This window comes from Thermobia domestica, chromosome 11, assembly GCF_964235325.1.
Source record: "Thermobia domestica chromosome 11, izTheDome1.hap1.1, whole genome shotgun sequence".
NCBI classification, from domain to species: Eukaryota; Metazoa; Arthropoda; class Insecta; order Zygentoma; family Lepismatidae; genus Thermobia; species Thermobia domestica.
Genome location: NC_137464.1, coordinates 92,994,300 through 93,022,127, shown reverse-complemented (window position 1 = coordinate 93,022,127; position 27,828 = coordinate 92,994,300). Strand labels below are relative to the sequence as shown.

The window sequence follows — 27,828 nt, the reverse complement described above, 5'->3', positions numbered from 1 at the left end:
AATTCAGTTACTTTCTAAGTACGACACTAAATGGACTTGCAGGGGCGCCTGAAGAAAATTTTCTAGGGAGGGGCCCATCTTCATGGTTGCTATGTTGCATCTGGTATTTCTGGTATTTAATATACGTGGTTTGCTATATTACGTATACATTTTCGTGAGCCAGAGGAAGGTCCGGGCCCCACCCTGCCCTCTCGTTCGAGCGCCCATGTTGACTTGTCCTCTTCACAGCATGGGAATGTTTAAAGGAACGTCAAACAGAATTCAGAATTATATTATTAAATGTGTTGGTGAATAATTCTGGGTAAAATTAAGTCAGAAATAAACAATACACTTCTTACAGCAATAATGTTGGACAAAACTACGGACATTGCAAAGATCTCTCAACATTCAATCGGTACGTGAAAGACGGTAATTCGTGAAAGATTTATTTGTTTTGCAGATGTTACTACTAAAAAAAGCAGTGATTGCACTGCGACTGCTCTAAGTGAGCATGCTTTCCAAATTCTCTCTCATTTTAATTGTAAGCAAAAGCTTGTAGCACTAGGCTATGGATGGAGCTGCCACATTTTCTGGACATTTGAACGGTTTACAATCTTTTGTGAAAAGGTGTTTGAGTGCACTCACCATACACTGCTATCATCACAGACTCAATCTCGTTGTTCCACAGTCTGTCAATCACATCAAGGAATGTAAAATATATTTTAGAATAAGTGGCATTCCAAATTTCTTTTCATATTCATCGAAACGCTGTAACGCGCTTGCTGAATCAGAAGTAACTATGTGATTTCCAACGGTTGCCATTATAAGATGAAATTACAATTCCAAAATTGTGAATGCAGTAAATGAAAATCAAATAGAACGAACTCTTACGGTGTTCTGAGAACATTGTATTATAGAAGATTCAGATAATTGCGACACCGAAGCTTTCATGACTACAAAAAAGAAAAAAAGAAAAAATGTGAGAGTTATCATTGAAGGATTTCGATTTTGCATTTCTCCGCACGGATATACTATTCAACATTCTTTAAAGTAAAACCTTGGATGTGAAATATTGCATCCAAAAAGTACAAAAGATGGTATCTCAACTTAGAAATGCAAGAAACGATTTTGAAGACTTATAGAAAAGTAGAATTGGATGACAACGGGAACCTTCTAATAAAAGACGTAAAGTAGGTGGCTGAACAGATTCAGAAATTAAATATGTGCGTATCTCCAATGACATTATTGATACTGTGATTTCAAAATCTCAGTGAGTTACAATTTCTTGAGTTGTTAGATTTAAAGAATTTTCAGTGCTTGAAATCTCGATTTCCTGATTGCTTGTTTTTGACCCTTAAATCAATTTACGGGAGTTTTTATTTTTAATTTTAACAATTTGCGGAATGAATTAATATAGGTTTACAGACTCTTAGATTTTTCAAATAAAACTGTGACTGAAATTATCCATTTCTTGAAAGAAAGAGGCTTGGTAGAAGAAGCGTTTACAGAAACATATAAATTGTGTTATTTGGTGTCAACAATACTACTCAGGACCTCCACTCTACAGCACACATTCTCTTCGAACCTAGTCCCCTGTGAGAAAAGTCACGGCACGCCACTGTACATATGCACATGTGATACAATACTTTGAACATGTAATTTAGTATATAGAAGAAATAGTCACGAATTGAAACTATGTTTGTACCGTATCTTGCTGAACACTATCAATAGGTTGTGTTCAGTTTACAATAAAATAGATCGCTTTGATATCATCACAGTAGTTTTAAGAGACAGGGTGCTTGTACTAGGGAAAAAAGCGCAAGTAAACACAAGTACAAGTAAGTAAGAACTTCATTGTTTAAATATCTGTTGCGTCTCAAAAGGGAACCATATCGAAACTTTATGAATTTCTTATGATTGAGTGTCCGCAAATATATAACAAGTTTACCTTTAAAATAAGTATTTCTACAGTAAATTCATCACAGAGGTTGATTCAGTTATATTGAGCCAAATTCAATATGCAACTGTACCGCGCATGCCAAACCCATCGTCTTGAGACTGCCACAAGGCAAGTAACAGTATCTCGTTAGTCACTCAGTAGAGCAGTGTAATCGAGCGTAGTCTGATGCCACCGAAACTAAACAGATTCTGGGAGGGATTAATTGTGACTCCGATGCTAAATTGACGGCATTATGCATCATAGAAACGTATAACGTGTGTAAGTTTCATGTAGGCCGCAGTCGTACTACTGTAAATTGAATTATATGGAAATATGCGCCACAGAGTCCTGGGCCTACCACACCAACGAAAGCAGCTAGAACCGTTTCCTAAAGGATTCATAAAGATGACCTGTTTCTGCGTCTCCCAAAGGTAGAGTGAAATGTCAAAATCGATGCTGCGTGCTACCATACTCACATCCTGATTGAAATGTACCAGCATGAAATCCCAACATTGTACGAACAAGACTTGAACCAGGTTGAACTGCACCAAGGCAAGGTATCCCAGCCACACGGCGAAAACATCGCTGGAACAGGAAACTGGAATTTTGGCTCTTCCTTTCTCTGGCATCCTTGTCAAGAGTCCAGATGTAAGCCCAGTCTAATGGTCGATTGTGCTTTCGGATTCTTCTAGTGGTGTCTGTCCCATCGACCAGTCAGTACCATCTCTGGACTGTGGAAAGCCTGTAAAGAGGAATGGGACACAATACTCATGGTCCAGCTGTAACTCAATCTCCTCAATGGAAACTTCGATACCAGGGAATACTTAGTAGAGGTAGCCTGCAGATTAAACAAATCGATGGTGGAAAGATTGGTAAGAGTCACATTCAAATTTGGCTTAATATAACTGAACCAACCTCTGTACAGCAGCCACAGGTAACTTCTTTTTATACTATTCGTTTTGAATAGATCTGTATACAATCATGCATTAATACATTCAGTACAGTATAGGCTTATGTATGTGTGTGATGTAATGGTAAATAAATATCAGGAGAGAAAGTTTGTCAAATGTAATAAGGTAGGTTGGAATGACGGCAGTGATTTTCATTTTTTTATCAACAAGCAAAACAAAAAACAAGTAGTGATAATAGTAGTAATAATAATCATAATTATAATAAATACAATACCACTAAAACACCGCTTTAATCAATCTTTTTTTCGCTTTCATATTTTTTGTACCTTTCTTATTTCAAACTAAAACCCTACAGTGCTTTGTTTCAAATAGGTAATAATAGACAAAGAGGTCGTTTTCTGGGAAGGGGGAGAGAAAAGTCAAGAACACCGAAACAAAAACGCTACCACATCTTATTGTATCACTATAGTTCATTTTTCTCCTTTTTACGTGAAATTATTCTTTAGGCTTATGTTAGAACACAGCCTTTTCGTGTATAATATGTGTGCTATTACGGAAAACGTCTTAAAGTGTGTTTACAGCTCACTTTTATCAGTGTTAATAATGTTCGTCCTTTTGTAAGGGTAAATTTTCTTTAGTGCACAAATAGGTTGATTCCACTCACTTCGTCTACGAAAGTACAAGGTTCATTAATTTCATTCTGTACTGAATTAAATGCGCACACCCATAGTTGTCTTTAACCGGTTTACTTATCACATCAGTTCCACTACACTTCCACATGTTTTAATAACGTACCGACGCGATATTTTTTTATTTGTCAGTTCAACTTTTTTTTTTCGTTATAGCGCTTTTTCTTAATATATCACTGTATTTACCATGCTCGACTTTGTAACGGCAGATACGAGGCGCACATGTTAGCTTGCTGTTGATGTTGCGTTGAAACGGGCGGTGTATTCATTCCTAAACTGGGAGTTAGAGATTGCCGTTGGTACGCCATATTGGTCAACAAACTCGAAGTGCTGTTCGGTGTGAGACTGCAGGACTGCTGCTGCTGTTGTTGTTGGCTGTGGTGTTGGGCTAAACTTGAAGCTAAACTCACTGCACTGGGACTCTGAGAGCATGGGTTAACTGGCGGAGATTGGCCGCTCACAGGACTGGCGCCGAGGCTTGAAGCTGACCTCGCCGTCGATGATGTGGCGTCGTTACTGGAACCAGAGCAGGGCTTTCCATCCTTCACTAGTACCGGGACCGCAACACGTCGTGGTGAACTCTGTGCCTGTAACGACATAAAAAAGGGAATCCATTAGAACATGTGCTTAATAACTTATGCTCGAATTTGTCTTGTAATGCTCATGCTAAAAATGCTATACATTAATCAAAATTGTGTCAGAATTAAAGAGTTGTGTTAGGCCTAATACTAATACCTAAAATACCTTTTTGTTTTCTACTATTTATAAAAGAATGGTACCTATAAACAGGGCTAGAAAAATCCATTCGCTTGCTCCCCAATGGCGAGTACCGTACTTCTTTTACATTTGGGGAGTAAAGTCCGATAAATCAGAAACGTGTTTTATTCCACACAACAAATAAAAAAAAATGTAATATTGAATGTACCACCATTGTGAATGATCTTTTCCATTCGACTTTTATTATTTGTAAGAGACTTACCAATAAAGAAAATAAAGAATCTATTGATATGTTTACTGTGTTGTATAAACACTGTGACTGCAAAATGGGCTAGCTAGTAGATCTTTTGGCTGATGAGTATTTGCAAGCAAGATTTTTCAAGCCCTGTTCATAAGGGATATGATTTAACACTGTATTTCGTCATTACAAAGCTTGTCAAGCCCACGGTGGTCTGCAAGTTGGACAGTTCTTGCCTTTTATTAGTTTCGATACATTGATTCATGACGAGTTCCCGCATTGATTATTGTCAGACAAGAAATTGCCCTAAATTACAGTACTCAGACTGTTTGAAGTTATATCATATCAAATATGATAATTAGAAGAAGCGAATTTAGAATTCATGACATCAGTGAAACAACCCTGGCGGTGCAAATCGTGTGATTAGACAAAAAGATTAGCATGCATTTGGAATCCACATCTTACCAGGAACAGAATTGCCAACTTTTAGTGATGTGTTGAGGTATTACAGGAGTTAAAACAGGAAGTGTCAGATCTAAACAAATCTAATATTGAAATTGAACTAGAACTTGCAAACTCGTAGATCTGGTGCATTAAAAGTTGGATGATAACACCAAGTTAATTGGAAAACAAGCTGAAACAATACGGACTTGTTTAGCCACTGCAGAGCAATTGAAACAAGAAAATGTAACATTAAAGAAAAAAAATCACAAACCTTGAACTGCGAGTTGATGAGATAGATCAATATAATAGATGTAATACACCGGAAATTTATGGAATTAACCAACAAATTAATGAAAATGTAGTAGACATTGCGAACTCTGGGGCGAGCATTAGATATAACTGTTGCAGGTGAAATGATCGATGTTTGCCATGTATTAACTGACTCATTCGCTGGTACTGGTAGTTGTATTATTGTAAGATTTTTAAGACTTACAGATAAGGCAGTCTTTCCTAAAGAAATCAGGTGGTTTATGTTAATAAACCTCTCACGTCATACTGAAAACGTATCTTTAGTCAAACTAGAAAGACAAAGCGAGAAAGTAATTATGCTTACCTATGGGTTCATTATTCAGGGAATATGAAACCGAGAAAAAGAGAGTAAGATATGTACGAATATGCTTTGAGAACATTCGAGGATATTAATCGCCCTACTTACAACATAATGGATACTATAAGGATTGAAAATATTAAGATTTACTGCCAAAATGTTAGGGCTTTGGATACAATGAGTAATGAATTTTCTTTAAATACATTAAGGAATAATTTTGATGTAATTGTTCTTACCGAAGCTTAGTTGCATTCGCATAGCAGTTTTATATAATAGTGAATTATTTGATGATCATTAAAGGTATGGCGATGCGATAGAAATGGAAACAAACATGGGATTGGAAGTTGATTGCAATAAAAGATAAATACGATTCCAAATTGATTGACTTAAAGGGTAAAAACAGATTGTTAGTTGTAAAAGTATTTGTACATAATGAATCATACTATATTGTATGTGTATATTCTACTCCTCCTCCTTTTATTTGTGATAAGTATATGTCTTTTTATAACATGAGATATTTTCTAGTACAGTTCCGAAAACACGAAAAAGAACAAGTAGAAGATATTAATGTTGGTTTATAGAAGAAATTATTAAGGTACTACAATTAAAAAGATGCTGGGATAGCGGAGGAATATAAGGAATTATTTAAGAGAGCAGGGAAAGATAAAAAGTATGATTAATAAAGCATATTCTAGTTATTTACGAAAAACAGAAACTAATATAAAATCTGATCTAAAATTGTTCTGAAACTTCTTAAATAATAATAATAAAAAAGTAAATCGTAGCGTAAGACATTATTCAATGATGTTTCAATACATACTTCTTGAAACTTGAGTGATATAGTGGAAGGATTTGCTAGGTTTTTTCAACCTGTATACATAAATAGTTCTGTTCAATGTACCGCGTACACACTACGAAAATATTCCTCCGTTATCACCAAACTCATTATTATTATATCTAGTTACTGATGTGTATAGAACTGCTATTAAGAAACTAAAACCGAAACGTTCATTTAGTTCAGATTGAATACCTCTAAATTTACTAAAAGCATGCTCTTATATCTTAATCCGTCCATTATGTACAATCTGTAATCATTTACAGTGGAGTCTCGTTAATTCGAACTTGGATAATTCGAACAGAAGTCCATTCCCCTTGAAAACTGTATTGAAAACAATAGCAAAAAATCGTGGATAAATCGAACTTTTGAACGTATGTTTTGGATAATTCGAAGTAAATACAGTTGAAAAATTTTAATGTTGGACAGATGTAAACAGAGAAATACAGTTTTAACGTGTTTTCAGTTATCCAGATGCAGCCATAGGGAAGAGTAATACAAAAGATGATTAGAAAATCTATGTAATGATAAAGATGAAGGTGAGTTGACGAAGAAGTAAAGATAGAGAACGTGTGCCAATCTCATCTTGTTTCAGAATTGGTTGAAAATTTAAGATGAATTATTGATAAAGACAACCAAATGTTATTAATATTGTAATCCACGCAATACATGAAATTCAAGATTTATTGACCGTACAAAAACAATCTAATTTAAGTAAATGAGGTTTATGACTTCTTAAAAGTGAGAACAGAGTATTCAAATTGTTACTGGTGTTTAATTGTTTGGGCTATTCAATGTATGTTGTAGTGTTGTACGTAAATATATTTTCCATTGTACACGTAGTTTGAATTATGTGGAGTCAATGTCGTTTGTTAGTTTGCGGTATTCGATCACGCAAATAATAAGCTGCTTTAAAGGTAAAGTCTACACCATTTGAATATGTTTTTGATGCACAGTACTTTGGTTTGTTTGTTGTTATATATGTGAAAATGAATGTTGTTGGATAATTCGAATTTTGGATAATTCGAAGTTTTTTCGTGTCCCCTTGGACTTCGAATTAAAAAGAGTCCACTGTAATAAAAACGCAATGATTTCCTGAAGATTGGAAAATAACACGAATCTCTTCAATATTTAAATTGAGTAATACGTGTAATATTGACAACTGCCGGCCAATTGCTGTAACTTGCGCCCCGGCTAAGGTTTTGGAATATATCCTATATACTAGAATTTTTAATCATGTAAAATGCTTTCTAGATGTCAATCGAAATGAATGTTACCATTATCGATCTACAACCACAAATTTAGTTTTTGTACAAGATATACACACTTCATTTTTAACAAAACTAGTACACATACAATTTACTTGGAAATCATACATATCTGAAAGGGAATATGTCCAATACAAAAAATCACTTATCGGAATATGCAGATCCTTGGCAGTACCTCAAGTATCAAACATGAGTCCATTATTTTTTCTATTGTATATTAATGACTACAATTCTCAATAAAATCTTCCATATATTTTATTTATACAGACTATGTAAAATTATGTAAAGAAGTAAAAAGTGTTACATATACGACAGTAGACCTGCTACAAAAGATCTTAATTTAGTGCATAAATGAAGTGTAGAAAGCAAGGTTAAGCTCAATATTAATATTGTGCATGGAGTAAATAATTTAGGACTAAAAATTAAATGTAATTTATCATTTGAGGTCCATAGCAACGAAGTAGTTACTAACACCTGTAGACAGCTTGGATTCATTGTACGAAACATTAGAAATCTAAATGTTGCTGTAACTATTTCCATGTTGTATAATAGCCAGATTCGTAGCAAAATAGAATATACATGCGTTGTTTGAGGTTCATATTATAAGTCCCACTAGAAAAAATAGAAAGTATTCAATAGATAGCCTATTCTTAAGATAGGCCTATCTCTACTTATAACAATAAGAGCTTCCACTATAAGAAACAAAATACTGTACCCGATATAAGGCTCATCTAGTAGTTGAATAACAGGCCTTAATTTATTCAACAATTATTTACTTATAAAATTATTAATTCTCGTGTCGCCAATAGTTATTCGTTACAAAAAAAAAAAAAAAAAAATCATACAAATGCTAGACAATTTTTCTGCTGTTAACCTTAGGTGTTCCCAGAATTGGAATGTATAAAGGCTCTCCATTATATAGAATGTGCAGTATGTTTAATAGCATGTCAATACTAAACAAGATCCAGATTTAATACTACCTCTGCCTCTGTACATAAAGATTTTTTTAAATATATATATATATGTATGTATTGTTAAAATGGAAATATACGTGTTTGTATACAAATGTGTAAAGTAAATATTTGGATCTATAATGCTTTATTGTAATATGGTTAACATTTAATGTTTTTATATTCTTACAAATGTCATTATTGCCGTTGTCAGACATCTATTTTTGGATCAAAAGATCCAATATATTTCAGGCAAAAATTTTCTATTAGGCTTTATATCTAGAGAACTACATATAGTGTAGCCAAACCCAAACTACCACTTAACTAACAAGGAACGGACATGAATGTGCCATCCGGACATCCGAATCAAACCTAGTCTATTCGATAAACATAACAAAGATATGTCCATGCACAAAAAATTTGGTGCCATGAACAACGGAGTAAGTCCCTGTGGCCCATTATTCCTGTTAGTATAAAGAAAATCGTAGACACGCAGTGAAATAGCTGTTGCATCAACAATGTTCATTGGAAAGTCGTGGCTTATAGTTCCTCTTCAGCATGAGACAAGCTTTCCAGAGGTGCTATGTATTGGGGCCCATAATGTACTTGAACAGGGGAAATTGGGAGAATGTCGGGAAAATTCCCTCCAGAAATCTCTCCCATCAAATTTGGACCCCTCTGGAGTGGCCCCATGTAAAGCACACAATCCAAATGTATCTCGAAAAATACTATAGGGAATAAGAAATGTGTGCACCAAATTCTGTATTGATAGACAGAATAGGTATGTGGGGAAAGCGTGTATTGGTATACAAGTTGTTCCCTCATATCTATTCTCTGTCACTCAGTCAATTGGGCCCGTTTATCTTTCCTGCCCATAACTGGTAAATTCTATACTAATTTTGGACACCTTTTTGAACTTTCCGCGGTCTGAAATTTTCAGGAAACATTATTTGGGACCTAAGGAAGACGTTGTGGCCATTTTTGAAAAGAAAATCCGAGGGCCCGTTTATCTTCCCTGCGCATATCTGGTAAATTCTATACTAATTTTGGGCACTTTTTTTTTGAAGTTTCCGCGGTCTGAAATTTTCAGGAAACATTATTTGGGACCTAAGGAAGACGCTGTGATCAATTTTGAACCTAAAATCCGAGGGCCCGTTTATCTTCCCTCCTACCGAATTTGTATTTAAGCTTCGTAGGTTAACTTCTTAATCTCTTTCTACAGTGATATGTTCTCAATTAGAGAACTAATTACTTCTGAATGGTAATACATTTATTTAATAACGTTTTAAATGATAAGGCGATACACTTCTAACAATTTTCAATTTGTGATAATCAAATAAAGGAGTAAAATATTGTAGATACCTTTGTTTTCTTCACAACGATATTATTCACGTTGCTGTATTATTGAGAGCAACACGTGAATTTAACACAAAAAAGCAAGTAAATGAAGAGGAATAAATCCCATGATGGAATATTCTGTGTGTTGTCGATGAAAAGCATCCGTCAGGCAGTCAGCTAGGCGTATTAGATTTTGAGGTAAATGGTTCGGAATAAACATTCTGTTCAGTGCGTGCATCGGCCACGAAAACCACGCCCCGAAGCGCTCTCACAAAATGACATTGTTATTCGCCGGTTGAGTATTGTTCCAGTGATAATTGCATCAGCTACCACGGCTTTTCACAAACTACGGGGACGGGAGAAGGGATTGGAATTGGAATAACAAGGGGAAGAGCAGTTTCTATGGTGGGGCGGATGAGTCTATATATATATATATATACAGATCACCGCTTTATCCCTTGGCAAATATGCGATCGGATTATCACACTGGGTCGCCCTTTTTGTGTCGACAGCTTTCAGACGCGATTTGCAAACACAGACTCCATTTCTCCCTCTTTCTTTAAAAATATATTCTTTTTTATTAAAGCTTATCCACGTGTCTGAAAGCTTACATTATAAATTTTACAATACAAATCCTGTATTTTAAAATTTTATTTATGCAATTCTCTAAACTGTTTCCTACGCTTGTCCTTCTCAAATATTTTCAACTTGTTAACCCGCGTTCGCATATGTATTTAATCGTAAGTGCATACCAAGGGCAATTTTAACTAGTATAATATTCCTAGACGCACCAGTTTAACCAGAACAGGTCTTAATATACATTATCAGTCCCTCCCTGTCCTGAAGGAATTACTCGGGAACCGAAATATCCCTGTTCCCCTACAAAACAAGTTAATATCATTCGCGGGATATATATATATATATATATATATATATATATATATATATATATATATATATATATATATATATATATATATATATATAATGTTCCCGGTTTCATTAGTCATCGATGTACAACTTATAGAAATAGGGCCTAATATCATTTTTGCCACTCAAACAGCTTGTACATCTGAACATCTGTATAATGTATATTAGGTATATGATCGATATCTACTCTTTATATATTCCTGGAAATACTTCTTTGTTTCAACACCCGTTCAATACTACATAGACGTGTTTGGGACTCCCTCCCAAAGCTTGGAGCGCTTCCAACAAAAGTTTTACTGTGCATTGTGCGCACCTGATACTGTGTACTATGGCCTTGCTAATGTCATAATGAAAAGCGTGATTACTCTACACTCATGTCCAAACTGATTGTCGCATATCTATAACTGTCTTATTGTGTGAATATAATTTGATAATGATTTTGCAGGTACTTGTAATACTGATACTATGTGTATAATCGGGAAATGTATTTTTGTGGTAAATTTCATAGGAAAAGAATTATAAATACGAAAATTAGAATGAGTAAAACAAAATGTTGCTAAATGGACAAGAAAGTTTTATTTTCATTTTATTGTTCTTATTTACTGCTCTTTTGATATGAAATTTGCCACATACATGTAAATGAAATGAAATGAAATCTTTAAGTCCCACGATTATGCGGGTTAGGCTAAAGGAGACGGTGATGATGAGAGATGAGTGAAATGGTGGAATGAATAAAGTGGGAATAAACAGGAGAACCCCGAGGAAACCCACGAATACGGTGTTTGTCCACAACAAAGCCCACACGGCGCGAGCTGGGTTCGAACCAGGTACCCCAAGCATCGAAGGTGAACGCTCTACCACTGAGCCACCGCGCTCCCTGTCACATACATGTCTTTGCCGATTATATAATACTAACATTATAAGAAATACTTGGCGAATTCGTTATCAAATTATATTCTTACAACAACGTACAGTATTTACAGACATGCGACAATAACTTTGGACATGAGTGTACATAGTTATACTTCGATATCTGTTTCACCCTAATAGGTGACATGGTTATCGTACATGAAAATTTTAGAATTACAAAAAAAAAAAAAAAAAAAAACTCGTTTTCTCGACAATCTCGAAAACTTCGCATGAGAATTCATGCTCGCCCATATCGCTTTGTTCAGTTCAAGAGATCTATCTATTGACATTTTTTTCTCTTTAACCGCAAATAATATTTTAAAAATTATGAAAAATGAAAATGGAATTAAATCTTTAGTTTAACGTCCCACTATTATGTCTTGTTGGCTAAGGAAGGCGCATGATTAAAGGCAAGTGAATGACAATGGAAGAATTGGTGGAACGAGAATGCCGAAAAAAAATGGAGACACCCCGAGAAAACCCACGGACACTATGGTGTCCACCACAAATTCACGTGGCCGGGGATCGAATCAGGGACTCACGCACCAGAGCTAAGCGTTCTACCACAGAGTCATCATGGCCCTTGTAAAATTTATGCTATAGGTGAATAAATTTATGGTGAATAAAAAACACAATCTAACTTTTTTCTAGTTCGTTTCAGAAAAAAAATATTTTCGCTTTGTGATTTTAAAAATTATTAGATTGATAAAGCTAGTACATAGAATGCAAAATTCAGAAAATATTCACTAAAACTCTGATTTTTAATTAATATTTTTTTAATGTTCAACAGAAATGTGTGGTTGAGTATTATGTGCATAAATTAGAGGCCAATAATACTTGGAATAACTTGTAATATTAAAGCTCCACTATAGGGATATACTATACATAACCACGGGAAGTAGTATAGAATAGCTATCGTCGGTTTATACTAAATAGAAATATCTTCTGTAAAATAAAATAAAAAAATATTTATTTGGCTTGTAAAATATGCATTTTACTTGTATTTTTAAAGTTTAATACACTTTAAAGTGTATATATGTGCCAGAATGCCACTATGAAAGTCTGAAGAAATATTGTTCAACTTCCTGTCATTTTAGACTTAAAAGAAATAATGGTTTAATGATAACAAAATGTATCAATGAGATAATCATTGAGTTATGCCATACACTTCATATTGCTTTCTAGAAAGAAAAAAAAAGGAAACAAACTATATATTTTAAAATTTAACGTCCCATAATTATGCTCCGAGGCTACGGAAGATGGTGTTGACGATAATGAATAAAATAGTGGAATGAAGAAAGTGAAATAACATGGGATAATCGCAAGAAACCCCACGTGCATTGTGTTTGTCCACTACAAAACCCACTTGGCACATGTTCAAAGCGAGTTAGGGACCCCATACACCAGAGATGAGTGTTGTACACTGCGCCACCACTCCCTCTTTAAGAAAAAGAGAATTGAATATTTTTTTAAAAAAAAATCTCGAAAATGAAAAATATCCAAAATCAAGTACAAATTGATTTCCTCTTTGAGCTCCCTAGTTGCGTACGTGCCATTGTCGTGGGAGACTTGAATTTGATTCTTAGCGGGAGCTCATGTGCTTCGGATTCCACTTTAAGCTGTAGGTCCACGTCTCATGTAGCCTCGCTGCTGAAAGAGACGCTAAACTGAAAATGAAATCAAATTAAATCAAAATTGATTTTCTCTTTATTACACGTATGCTAAGAAAAAATTAAATCCATTCAAAGTCTCTCTCTTTTTTTTTTATTTAACATCAAATATGAAAACAAAGAAGAAGACGAAACAAGAACGATATGTCCCTCTTTTTTCAGCATTAATTATAGGTATTATCTTGTTCATTCGCTTCCCTCCAATTTTTTTTAAAAAAATACCGGAATTCAAAATATTATAGAAAAAGAAAGGGAAAGGGGAGAAAATAAGAGGAAGAACTCCAAGAAAAAGAAGAAAATCAACAGAAATACGTAAACTCAGATAGTAAAACAAAAACAAAACAGCAAAGGAGCTTTTTTTGTATGTATATTAAAATTCCCTGGCTTACACTGAAGAAATGATTTGTTGGAGGTTGCGTGGCAACGCTTTATATCAAAAAGAGAATGAGATTCCGCTCCTATGCCGCTCTGTATCTAGTCCTCGTATATATATATATATATATATATATATATATATATATATATATATATATATATATATATATATATATATATATATATATATATATATTCGTTTTGTTTTCTTTTAGGTCCACGCTTTTTCTCTCTTTTGCAACGGGGCAAAAGCAGGCAGAAAGATTTCGATATTTCGTTACTTTACTGTATAAAGAAAAGAATAAGGGGGCAGAGAAGAGAAAACAGAATATAAACGAAGAAAGGAAGATACTAATTTATTCTTCTTATATTTTTCGGGGAAAGTTACTTTGGAAGAAAAAAAATATGGATGGAAAAAATAAGAAATTTATATATAGAAAATATACATATATACTCTTCCTTTCTATATCATCTTTTATTTTTTTAAAAGAATCACTGCAAGATTTAAGTGGTAGGAGAGGCATTTATCATTGACATAAAACCAAGAAATGATTTTTATTTTTCTAAGAGAAACGTTTTCCATACATCTCATTCATCTGTTACAAACTTGTCTTTCTTGATGCTTATTATTATTATTTTTTATTAAACAATTTTCCTCTTTTCTTTCGTGTAGCAAGTATGAAGAAAAAAGGAACACTGATTTTTTTTATTAACTATTTTAATACCAATCAGTAAAGGATACTTCTAGAGTGCTTGAGAAGATTACTTTGTACTGCAGAAAAGCTACGAATAACGTTCATCTTTATTTACATACTTTCCGTTGTTTCTTTTTTTTTAAAAAAAAAGAAAGAAAGAAATGTTCTTGTTTGTTGCCATTTGTCAATATTCTGAACATAGTGTATTAAAGTATACTCTCGATCAGAATGGCTTCTTTCTCCACAATACTGAAAGATTTAATTACCAATGTCACGGTTAGATGATAAAGGTGGTATGTAGCATATTGTACATTTCGGGAGAATTGACTTTCACAACTATGTCTGTTAACATACATCTATCATCGTTTCCAAATCTCTTCACTGGAACGAGGACTCACTAAATAATGTGTTATGTAGCATGATTAACATATAATACGTGCATGAACCGCCAGAATTCAACGTTTCGAAGAATGTAACATAACACCTTTCTCCTCTAGGAGATTCATTTGTCACCTGTTCTCTTATGTCTGCACATACACATATACCAGTATTTTATTCTCATAAAGCGTGCCAAATTCCATAAGAATTATAAAAATGAAATGATTTTTTTTTTTTTTAGTTTAAAGTTCTGCGGTTATGTCCACATGGAGCATTTGTAGGACAGGGAATAAAATTTAATTTTATCATAGAACACTTATGACTTGATCGCAAGTTTGAAGGATTTTTCATTTTAAAAATTCAACCTCATAAACTTGGTTGATTCCTTTCGAGTAACTCTGCATATTTCAGTAGTATTTATCTGTTTAACTGTAAGTATAATCAAATTTGTAACAGATCGTTACAGTTCTATGCTTTTATTTCATTGTGTGATAGGTAGTATAATTAATTTAAATTTAAGGTGCTCTTATACTGTATCTGCGCCATGTCTCTTATATTGTTGCTATAAAGATGTGGCTATATTATAAGGTTGGCACAACTATATTAGAATAAATCAACATTTCAGTTAACTTTGCTTTTTAACACACAAAATTTCTTTCCTAATTACATCACAATACTATACGTAGAATAATATATAGTAAAACTATTGATATAAATGAAGTACAAGTATTAGAAATTTGGATTAAAAGAATTGATGTTCTTGGTACTTGGGCCGATCTTCGTCCTCAATGTCCCCTACAACTATTTAAGATAAAAAACTTCTTCCATAATAGGAGCAGAGGGGAATGATTTAAAAATATAAGTTGCGTTTCCCCGCTGAATTGCTAAATCCAAATTATTCTGACTGGTGATAAAGACAGACAAGTTATCACCGTGTTCTTCTCTTTCTTCTGTGATAAATTATTTCATCGTGTGGCACTAATTTGAAATTAATAAAATTATTGAAATTTATGTTTTAAGGTTGGAAAATATTCCTTTTTTTTTTTTTTTTTTTAGCTCAAAACAGTGCTCGATACCTTCTACTTAAATAATAATATTGATTTCTGCTATATTAACTTAACATTTATAACTATACAGTACAGTACTAGTCCTATATGTTGTTTGTTTAAAGTGGAGGTAATTATAATTATGCACTGTAGAGTGCACCGGATGAAACATTCGATTTTGTTTTAAATTTCTAATGGTGCGGAAAAGCTGTCTTTTGACGTATAAAACACAAAAATAAAATTTCAGGGTAATTGGAGCATACTTTGAAGTGCAGCAAGTACCATAAAGTTTAGTAATTTGGTATTTTTGTATTATTTCAGCTTCTTCCATTCTTTTATTTGGAATATAAATACCTTGATTTCATATGTTATGCCTTGTTATTAACGAAACAAACTTTTATTGGGAGGGAGAGGAGGATGAGTTTAAATTTATAGTGAGCTTTAAAAAATTAAATCATAAGCAAAAATATGCACAAAAAACTACTTTTTAAAACTAAAAATTACTTTATACTAAGATAGAATTATTACTCTGGTATTTCTCGTCTCCCTGAAATACCACTGTGTGCAAAAAGAATGTTGTGTATCCTGTAAGTGATGTTTTATGAAAAATGTCTCCGTTTCCTTTATATATTCGAAATGTTTAAAGGTTTCAATTGAATGAAACAGCACTGACATTTATTTATTTATTTTAATATTTTTGTTTAGTAATAGCGTAGAATAACAAAATTAAATGCAGTAGACTTAAATATGGGCTAACTTTCTTCAACTGTCAACACTACTATAAGGAAATTTAGAGGGAATTCGTGTTCCTGAACGCTGAACCTTGTAACTTCACTTCGAAGAGCAGAGAGATCGTGAATTTACAGGTAGACCTACGTACGATTTATTTTCTCAGATCTCATCCACTCTCCTTCTGTTAATGAAATTATTATAAATATTAGCTGCAGCATCCTAACGTTTGTATCTAAACATCTATTTACATATATATGAAACAAACATGGAAAGATTTTTCAACCAAAATATGTGAGCAGTAAACCTCTAAGAATGTAAGCCTATAAATGAGTTCTAAAAGCAAGAGAATAATTAGTGCAGTGTTGACGTAAAAATAAATAAATAAATAAATAAAACTGATAGAACCGAACATGAGAGATTCGAATTCACGCCTACAAGAAGTGTTTCTTTTTCCCAAAGTAAAATTATGAAATTGGGAGAAGTATTATGCCAGATAGCAACATGTCCTGAAAGTCAGGAAAAAAAGTACAAAATTGTAATGGTGATCCAGTGACATCACACACACCAAGAAACACCTTGCTTCATGCAAAAATATTGTTCGTGTGAAACAATAGCTGTCAGCTTTCGTCAGCAGTTGAAACGTAGATAATTCTACATTGAGAAATCTAGGGCCTTCAATGCATTTTTTATTCCATGAACAATGTTGCACTGTAAAACCCTTCGATTTGAAGTGAAATCATTTTTACACATGTCAATAAAGCTTCAAACTAGTAAATAATGCCCTTGTGTGTAAATAGGTGGTAATTTTTTGCAGATACATTGCAATTATTTTGAATTAATCAAATTATTTAAATCATGAGAGACGTGCTAGAAGGTATGGTGGCAAAAAAAAAAAAAAAACGAAGATGACGTTACAGTTTATGAACGATATTAAAACACAAAAATCTTACGTGAACGCGAAGAGGTAAGCTAAAGACCGTGGTGCATGGAAGATTTTCGGTTTGACAAGTGACCTGCCAATAATGGAAGAATGCCTACGATGATGATGATAATAATATGATTTAAGAATCCCCTAAGAATTATCGCTGCAGAAATAAAAACTTCTGAGTGAATTTCGCTTTTACGTAAAACCAACATACAGGGTGATCCAAAGAAACGGGAAATTTTGAAAGTTGTGTTGGCAACAGTGAGCGTTTGGTAATACTGAATAACGTACGCCAGCCTGTCAACGACACCTTGCCAATGCTTGAATTGGTGCGCAACGTGCTTTTTTTAACTACTTATTGTTTTTTTTAACTACTTATGACTTGTGTATCCGAGCCGTAAGTGTTTGTTAGCTCCATCCCCATTTCTTCAAATAGTTCCGAAATTAAAGGAATAATATAATTTCTTTGTTTACTGTAGAGAATACAAAATACTACCTACCAAAATATGATGTCTTTGAGTTGGTTTTCGTACTTGCTAAGTTTGCTATCTAAGTTTGCAATGGAATTATAATTGAATTGAAGATATACGTATATCCTTTCAGGAAGCGAATAAATCGACAGCACAAACTATACCACTAAGTTTTATTTTCAAAGTACTAATCACAAGTAATTAAGTAAAGTAATTATAGGATTAATTTTTACTTTAACAATTTTTTGAAATATGCGGAAATGTGCGGGTATGACTGTCCAAGCAATGAAATATCAAAAGATCATGAGACATAAACATCTAGTGACAATGATGTTAGCCAGTTCAAAAAGGCAGAAAAAATATTGGCTCATCGGCTGTCTCTTCATCGTCCATCTTGTTCGATTACCCATTGCTTAAGTCATAATTGACATTTGCTGTATGTTAATCAGAATGTTGCAAATTTCTAATTCTTTTTATTATGTATCGTTTTTGCTTAGCCTGGAAATTCGACACGAGGTAACACGAGAAAATTCTCGTCTGGTTTCGTGCGCATTCCTACAAGTGCCAATGATCTTGTTCGGCATGGTTATTTATAATTCACAAATCCTAAATTAAATCAAATTCTGAATTGATAGCAAAGAATCAGTTGTTAGTATCCATGCCCGTTCTTAGTCTATGGCGATCAACGTTGGAACCGGAAACGGTTGATTTCTACTGATTCTGGCTTGAATAGAGAATTAACGTAGGAAATTGAATCTATTCTTGGGATGGTGAATCGATTATATAAAACAGTTTCTCAATATCTCTTATCTTTCTTGCTCTATAGAAATCAATATTACAGGAAGTACAAGCAAATTTCAACCACTTATTTTTTCTATGAAGTGTTGTGGGTGCTGATTTATATTGTCTTAAGACGCTGAATCAATTGCAAGAAATCGCTTGTCAATGTGCATTACAGTTTCTGTTCTATGGCAATCAACGTTGAAACCGGAAATGGTTGATTTCTATCACTTTCGGTTTAAGTAGGAGATTAACGTAGGAATTTGAATCTATTTTTGTTACGGTGAATCGATAGCATAAAAGTTTCTCGATATCTTTTACAGATTTTGCTCTATGGAAATCAGTGTTGAAACCGGAAGTATTAGTAAATTTTAACCACTTTCGATTTCGGTAGAGTGTTCTATATGGTGATAGCATGTTCTCTTGAGACCCTGAATCCATTGCAGAAAACATCTTATTGCTATCTATTACCACTTTTGCTCTAGGCGATAAGCGTTGAAACCGGAAATTAATAATTTTAACCATTTCCGGTTTGAATAGAGGATTAACGGTGGAGATGGAACGTTTGCTTCGGACGTTTAATCGATGCAATAAACAACGATGTCTCTTACCGTTTTTGCTCTGATACATGTCGACAGACAAATGGATTAACGAATACAGCCATCCTATAAGACTTCCAACACTTATGCATAGCATAGTTTGGAAGTCTAATAAATAAGAAATTCAGCGTGAGACGAATATGATGGGATAAGACGATTATATAATGAGGGATCCTTTATAATATACTACAACGCTGTCATGTTAGTGAAGTAAGATTGTTGTTATCTTTGTATTCACTTGCTGCTATGTATTGAGAATTTAAATAACAAGATGGCATGGCTATGTCATGCGGTGCTTAATATAATCTCTGACCCCACCTCGTACCAAGTGGGCTTTGTAGTGGGAAAACACTGTGTGTGTGTGTGGGGGGGTTCTTGGAGTTCTTCCGTTTCCTCTCATTTTCTTCATTCCATCATTTCATTCATTTCTCATCATACCCGTGTCCTTTATCTTACACGCCATAATCATGGTATGTAAAACTTAAAAACTTTATTTGATTTTTACATCATAATAACGGTACCTTTTGAATTATACGGAACGACAATTTCTGTAGCTTCAAGAACAAGTTAACTAAGATCATCCGGGTAATAGATAGTTACATATTGTTTCTTTCCCGACACTTGACATCTTTTCGATGTGAAAAAAAGGGTCGGTAAATTGACATGGCTGCTGTAGGTAAAAGAAAAAAATATGTATAGGGTGTTCAGAAGTAACTATGCAATTCATAACTTGCCGTATTTTATTTTCCATAAACCACTTTAAACAACTGAAATTATCTTGAACCTAAACTTTAATGTCATGGAAGTTATAAGAGATACTATAAGTGATCCTCTTGCACTTGAAGACACAGTTGCACACGTTTCGGCATATTCTTGAAGACATTGTGCAGAACGTCTGGAGTGATGTTCCGCATGTGGCACTGCATAGTTACTTTCTGAACACCCGGTGTATATATATATATATATATATATATATATATATATATATATATATATATATATATATATATATATATACTAGCAGCGTTCACCCCGCTTCGCTGCGGTCACCCCGGAACGCAATAAACTTTGTTACTTAGATAATTTTTACTTTTTCGCTTTCAAGTGATATGATAAAAACCATAGAAGATTGCAGTAAATGTTAACATTATATCGCCTGTCATTTATGTTAACCCGCCCCGCTTCGCTGCGGTCACCCCCGAACGCAATAAACTTTGTTACTTAGATAATTTTTACTTTTTCGCTTTCAAGTGATATGATAAAAACCATTATAACGCCTGTCATTTATGTTAACCCGCCGAGTGACACGGTCATGCGGGTTGCATATACATACGTTTATTTTTATACCTATGATGAACTAACAAAGGATTTGTACGTAATGGACACCTGAATGGTCAATTATCTCAAGACACTGGTAATTGAAAATTAAAGTGATATGATAAAAACCATCTAGGGTCCAAATCCTAATAACCCCCCAAAAATAAAAGAAATTGGTTCAGCCGTATTAGCGTGATGAGCGGACAAAGGATTTGTACGTTCTCTTTTATATATATAGATAATTTATTACAATATTTCCTTACGTATTGTGCGATACTTCTTATTTTTAGACGAGATCCACGTGTCACTATAATGAAAACTAAAGGGAAAGATATTCTTGTTTTACAAAGGAAAGTATTATCATGCAGTAAATATTCACCCTTCAGGTTTTAAAGCATTTTATGTGTAATGAAACATTTTTTCCCTATAGAGCTATATAACCCAGATAAAAATAATGCTTGACATAAATAACTTTTCAAGTGCCTTTTAACTGTTTAGTTTGTGTTAATCGTTATCAACTCTATAACATTACAAACCCTAGTACAGCACTGTATTTAAAATAACTATGGTCATCTGGGTTTGTGGCATATTTTTAATGTGTGTACTAAAATAAACAACAGAAAACATAAACATCTTACTCATCCCTCAAACTTTATACAAAACTATGCATATTGGCAGTAAAACTAAAATATTATCGTAATAATGTAGGTTCATCCAACATAACTGAATTTGCATGACAGTTCCTGTTTCTACCCTAATATATAGACTATATACATATATAGGATATGAGGACTAAGATTTGCTTGTAATACCACATAATTGCGTCTATCTCCTCCCCAAGCATTGTTATTAGTGTCTATGGCAACATCAACGGTCCAAAGGTAATAGGATTATTGACAAATACTAGCGATGGTAGTAGGCGCTGTTGGAGGAATTGTTTTAGGAAAAGAACGGGGGAACAGAGGTAAACAGCCATACAAGATATTTAGCTATATGTATACTCTACATATGCGTCACTTCCCTATACGTGCAATATAGCAGTCTGTTTGGGTTGGATGGTATCCTGGTATTAGCTCTTTTATGCGTATAGTATATGATTAGGGTACGGTATGCTGGAAACTTATTGTCTGTCTACGTTGGAAGAATACACAATAGATGGATTTACTGGTCAATTTTTTCCACCCTAATTGTTATGTCACTAGATCGTCGATGCCAAATTCTTATCGTAAATTAAGTCTCTCTTAAAAAAAAAAAAAAAAAAAAAAAAATACTAACTGCATTTACTTTGATCGGAAAATATCAGAATTTACTATAATTGTAGAAAAAAAGCTATAACATTGTTACCTTACCCATCTTCTAAGTAGTTATATTGTTCCACCTATGCCTACATTTCCCCCAATGGACTCCTTTTACTTTCGAAAGCTAATTTAAGAAAACTGCTATACTATAGGAATTCCGTAAGTTTTGTAGTACAATTTCCGTTAATGCTCTCCACGTCCTAAATCCTTGCTAGTTTATTAAGTCAATTTCAATTAAGGGGAAATGGTTTAGTCTAGACTGTCATTCAGTTACTTTTTTTTTGGGGGGGGGGAATCCTGTTACTGAAATTTTATAATATTTTCCTTTATAATTTCTAATTTTACAATAGCTACAAATGAACTCCTTGTGGCTACGTGATTAGCGCTCGCATCTTTGATGCGGAAGACCCTAATTCGATTCCCAATGGAAGCTCATGGGGTTTGGAACCCCCTGTTCAGCTGTAGGTCTATCTCTTATTATAATTATCTCGCTGCTGAAAGGAACGCTAAACCCAAATCATGTCATAATAGGTTAGATTACAAATTGTATTATGTTGAAAATTATATCGAGACACTTAAAACGAGCGCGACACGTCACTTGCATGAGAAATAGGTGAAGAGAATGCAAGTCGACGATTGTGTAGAGAAATATGGCAGTTGCAGCTTTTCAGAGAAGTCACACCGGTAAAAATAACTTTTTATTGCTTCAAATTAAGGGAAGAAAATTTACCTATGTTCTTATGAAATGATATTAAATCCTTTAGTTTAGTGTTCCACGATTTTTATGGCCTTTAGGCTAAGGGAAACGATAATTAAGGCAAGCAAATGATGATGGAAAAAATGGTGAAATGAGAATGTGGGAGAACACTGGAGTACCCCAAGAAAAACCACGGACACGATCTTGTCCACTACAAACTTGCTTGACCGGGTATCGAACCAGGAACCTCACGCACTAAGATAAGCCTTCTAACACTGAGCCACCGTGACACACTGTAACAATGACACACACGCTCCTAATATTGACACAAATACTCCTAACATTGACGCACAAGATCCTAAAAGTGATTCCTATACACCAGGGCGCAAAATTTCAAAATCAGATGCAGTTGCCAATCCAAAAGTAATGGTCACCAGTATCTCTCACGTACAAATTATGACAGGTCTCCCCTCCCCCCTCCCGAGGCTTTTGGTTTGACAAAGAAAAAGACTACATCAGGGTATAAAATTTCAAAACCAGACAATTAGATTCAGAGTAATCAATTTTGAATTGGACAATTCATATACATCTAAAAAATATCTTATTTTAAGACTTCATGTTTGTGTAACGCGCTCACTTTGCACTGAAGTATCAGCTGTCGATTGCAGTGATAACGATATCTCATGAAAATGTATATTTTTAAAAGATATTATATGTATGTATCTACTAAACACTAGTCGCCAATAGCGACCTGGCGACCGGAAATTTTGCGCCCTGTCATACACTACTTGTAAATTTTGTGACGCATAAATAACATAGCCTACAAGTATAACTGTTGTATCTTACGACGAGAACATATTAGAAGCATTAAAACAATAAAATGAAACCTACCTGATTCTGTGCGTTCTGTTCGGCCATTGCTTTCTCTTTGGCTTGCCGTTTACATTTGTACCGATGATTCTGAAACCAGATTTTCACCTACAAGTAAAAGAGAAATAAGGAAATTAATTTCACAAATCAATGTTCAATTTACTTGAAATTAGAAAATAAAGCTACATCTTTCCAGTTGAAATGTGAAGATTATGGAAAGTATGATCATGAGATAGTAAAAAGCTTTTGCATGAATTTGACTCTCTCTTCTGCTTTTTTTTTTTTTTTTTTCACTGATGCAAGTTGTATGTACTTTGAAATATTTACTATCCCAGCAGTATCATATTTATAAACGACAAACGGTTAAAAATAATTTCTTAAATTTGAAAAACCGTTTCTTATCTGTGCACCTAGACAATATTTTCTTAGAAATGAGATTTGGCAATTCTCATTTATAAGGAAGGTAACAGTATATTTTCTCGTTCCGCTTTATACAATCTCATCTACTTTTCTTCATTTCTCATTAAGGAGAGAATCAAACTCTTGTTTCTGAGAAAAGATAATCTCGGTGCACAGATAAGAAACGGTTTCTCAGATTTAAGAGACTACTTTTAACAGTGCAAACGTGTATATTTTTAACAGTGAATCATACTAATTCCGAATAGTAAACAGTCGCGCTACTAGATGTCGGTAACGTGCAAATTGTATGTAGATTTTAACTTTGTATGTTTTATTTGACAGATGGCTTCCAAAGCAACGAATGTACAAAGGTGATAAACCAATATTCGATAACTTGCTAGTAAGATATTTATGACTAACAGAATCAAAGCCTTTTTGAAATATCTATGTATATTATATCGACTTGCTATTTATTTTTCAACGCGTCATAGGTAGAGTCTATAAAATGGATTAGATTTGTTATAATTGATTTGGCCTTATAAAAATTACGTTGAAACTTATTTGAGATATTTCTTACCTTAAAATGTATATGTTTATGTATAATTAATTCGAATGTACATGTATATGTTTATGTATAATTAATGCGTTGACAAGAATTACTAAGATATAGCCCAAAATTATGATTAATTCTGAAACTTTAATTTTTATTTAAAAGATAAGACATTGAACTGAACAGAGCGAGATGCTTGATAGCAAATTCTCATGCGTAGTTTCCGAGAAAATCGAGAAAAACGAACTTTTATCGCGCTAAAAAGTATGTCATTCATGGTCAACAATAATAATTGAGAGTTTTTATTCTGCTGGAATAGATTACTTATCGATTTATTTACTGTATATATTTAAAATAATAATAATACGTTCTTAGGTAGCAAATTGTGCGCATTATTTTATTCCTAGTGATGAAGTGCGAACGTGAAATAAAAGCAAGGATAGAAAGGATGGAAAAAAAAACTTTAAAAGGAAGAAAATACTATTTTGTGGACCTTGGGTAAAGAGTTGAGAAAAAGACTGATAAATTTAAAATGCTTCGTGTGGAGTATTGTACTATATGGGTCAGAAACATGGATCATTACGCAAAAATGATGAAAAATTACTGGAAGCTTTCGAAATGTGGGCGTGGAAAAGAATGGAGAGAATTAGCTGGGTCAAGTGGAAAATGAGAGGGTGTTAGACATAGTGGGGGAGAAAAGAATAATTTTATATATTATTAACCCCTTACGTGTGGAATTTCTGGACAAATTCCGTGCCGCAGTTGCCTTGCCCGTAATATTACGCATACCGTATTCTAATCGTATTATTATTATTATTATTATTATTATTATTATTATTATTATTATTATTATTATTATTATTATTATTATTATTATTATTATTATTATTATTATTACGTTTTTGTGTTGAAAAATATCCAAAAAAACATTAAAATACTCAGGGGTCATGGCAATTTTAAATTACATAGTTTTTTCCGAATTAAAAAAGTTTTAAAAATGCTTAAAAAAAATCCGCCACAGAGGCACGACTTTGGTTCAGGAATTACGCCACCCATACAAGGATAGGGCGACGGCTATTTACGGGTTATGCACGGAAGGGGTTAAGAAGAGGAAGAGAAATTGGTTGGGAGATTGGGTGAGAAGGAACTATATCATGAGGAACGTGCTAGAGGGTATGGTAGCACTAAAAAGAGGGAGAGGGCGAAGGAGATTACAATTAATAGACGACATCAAAATAGAAAAATCATACGTGAAGACGATGTTAGCAGAAGACCGTAGAGCATGGAATCTTTTCAGTTGCGGCAAGTGACCTGCCAATAATGACAGAGTACCTAAGATGATAATGAATAGTGACACACATATATCTAACAGTGTTGCGCATACTACTGGTAATAGTACAAATAAATATGCAGGAAAAGAAATTGCTTTTAGGATAATAACGCTGCTCACAAAAATTTCATGACTTTTTTTTTTCTAGTTTGTCAATAATGTTTCATTTTAAATCTATTTACGAGCAAAAAGTATTAAAATCTACTTTCTATGGCTGTGAGTGAATAGAAAAGAGAATAGCTTCAATAACGTAGAATAGAGTTGTTATTGGTGTTAGATCTGGAGATCTTTATATATATATATATATATATATATATATATATATATATATATATATATATATATATATATATATATATATAAGAAAAATATAGTCAGTCTGTTGAGATTTTGTTAAAATTTCCACTCGCATTACTTCCTCATGCATGGCAAACGAAACTGTACAAAATAAGTCCAAAAAGGCAGAAAATGTGAGTTACTTTTAATATATTTTTTCTTTCATAAATAACAAACAGAGCTTTACAATCGAAATGAAAGAAAATATGAAGAATATTGCAATAATATAACATCGATGATCAATAAAAAAAAGGAAAGAACGTATTATATAAACTCTTTCTATTATAACTTCCTTTTGTAAATATTCCCACATTTCCCACGTTATGTTTTAGAGAAATAATCGAATAAGTAAAATTTCTTTTCTCTGTGCCTCTTCTGCCCCCCGCCCCCCCCCAAAAGATATTTTAATGCTATAAAGACTTCGTATGTCATACAAAGAAGGCACTATAAAGCTAAGTTGAAAATAGGTAGGCAGGGAGTCTGGATTATTACAGAAGGAAGATTTCATTGTAAAAGATTTTGCAAGCGGAAGAACAAAGCGAGTGACTTACTGTTCGGGTCACTGAACTTACACGATACTTTTCAATATACAAGCCCAAGAGAAACAGTCAACACATTTTCCCTTGCTTAACTGAGTGTGGTTAACTAACATCAAGGTTGCTAACTGTAAAAATGAACTTTGTTAACCAAGTTATTCTTTCACTTTACTAATTTCGTCCAACATAGTATAGCTGCCTATGTTGGCTACTATAAGTTAAATTGAAAAGTGGCTAACTTGTAGATAATAAATATATTTTTCAAGTCAAGATTGTTATAGATTGTCATATAAGCATTTTAAATGAGCTATCTATATATTAGTTCGTATGTTATAATGGCTGGAGACTTCGCTTCCAGGCTCTCGCATTTGTTCGGCCTACGTTCTTGCATCTGATACATATCGTTACCTACGTCCTTGCATCTGATACCTTTGCTTTCGTTCTTCGCACGACAAAAATATTCTTTGCGAAAAATTTAAACCCCTTTCCCCCTTAGAATACACACGAAATGAAAATGAAATGAAATCTTTAAGTTTTACGTCCCACGGTTATGCCGGTTAGGCTAAAGAAGACGGAGATGGTGAGAAATGAATGAAATGGTGGAATGAAGAAAGTGGGAGGAAACGGGAGAATTCCGAGAAAAGCCACGAGTGTTTGTCCACCACAAAGTCCACACGGGGCGAGCTGGGATCGAACCAGGGACCCCAAGCACCGCAGGTGAACGCTCTACCACTGAACTACCGCGTCCCCTTCTTAGAATACACATGTCAACCAAAATGAAATTATAAAAGTTCTATTTTTTATCTATGCTCAAAAGTTTACTTCAAATAATTACTCGTTTTCCCTGATGGCAAGACTGACAGCCTCGAAGCCATTCTTATACGTTGAAATAAACAATTAGAAATTTCCCTATTTCTCTCGTTAAAAGCGGAATTTCTGGAAACGGTGTAGTCCATGCCATTTGTTTTGAATAAGAAGTTTACATACCAAGTTTCATGTTCCAAACATGTCTCTGATCTTAAGAGACTTTGAGATATGGCGATCTTAATTATAACAATTAAAACCCCATTT

General features: G+C 33.8%; 1 protein-coding gene across 1 annotated transcript in view; it reads right to left on the bottom strand.

Annotated features, from left to right (window-relative positions):
* Positions 1-3,055: 3,055 nt before the first annotated feature.
* The window catches only part of scro (scarecrow), a 127,879-nt gene continuing 103,106 nt past the window's right edge, over positions 3,056-27,828 (bottom strand). Inside the window, exons 4-5 of the mRNA XM_081730825.1 lie at positions 23,628-23,714; positions 3,056-4,105 (exon numbers count right to left, since the gene is read on the bottom strand). Coding sequence (XP_081586951.1) covers positions 3,701-4,105; positions 23,628-23,714 — 492 coding nt within the window. The 3' untranslated portion in view covers positions 3,056-3,700. The remainder of the gene's footprint in view (positions 4,106-23,627; positions 23,715-27,828) is intronic.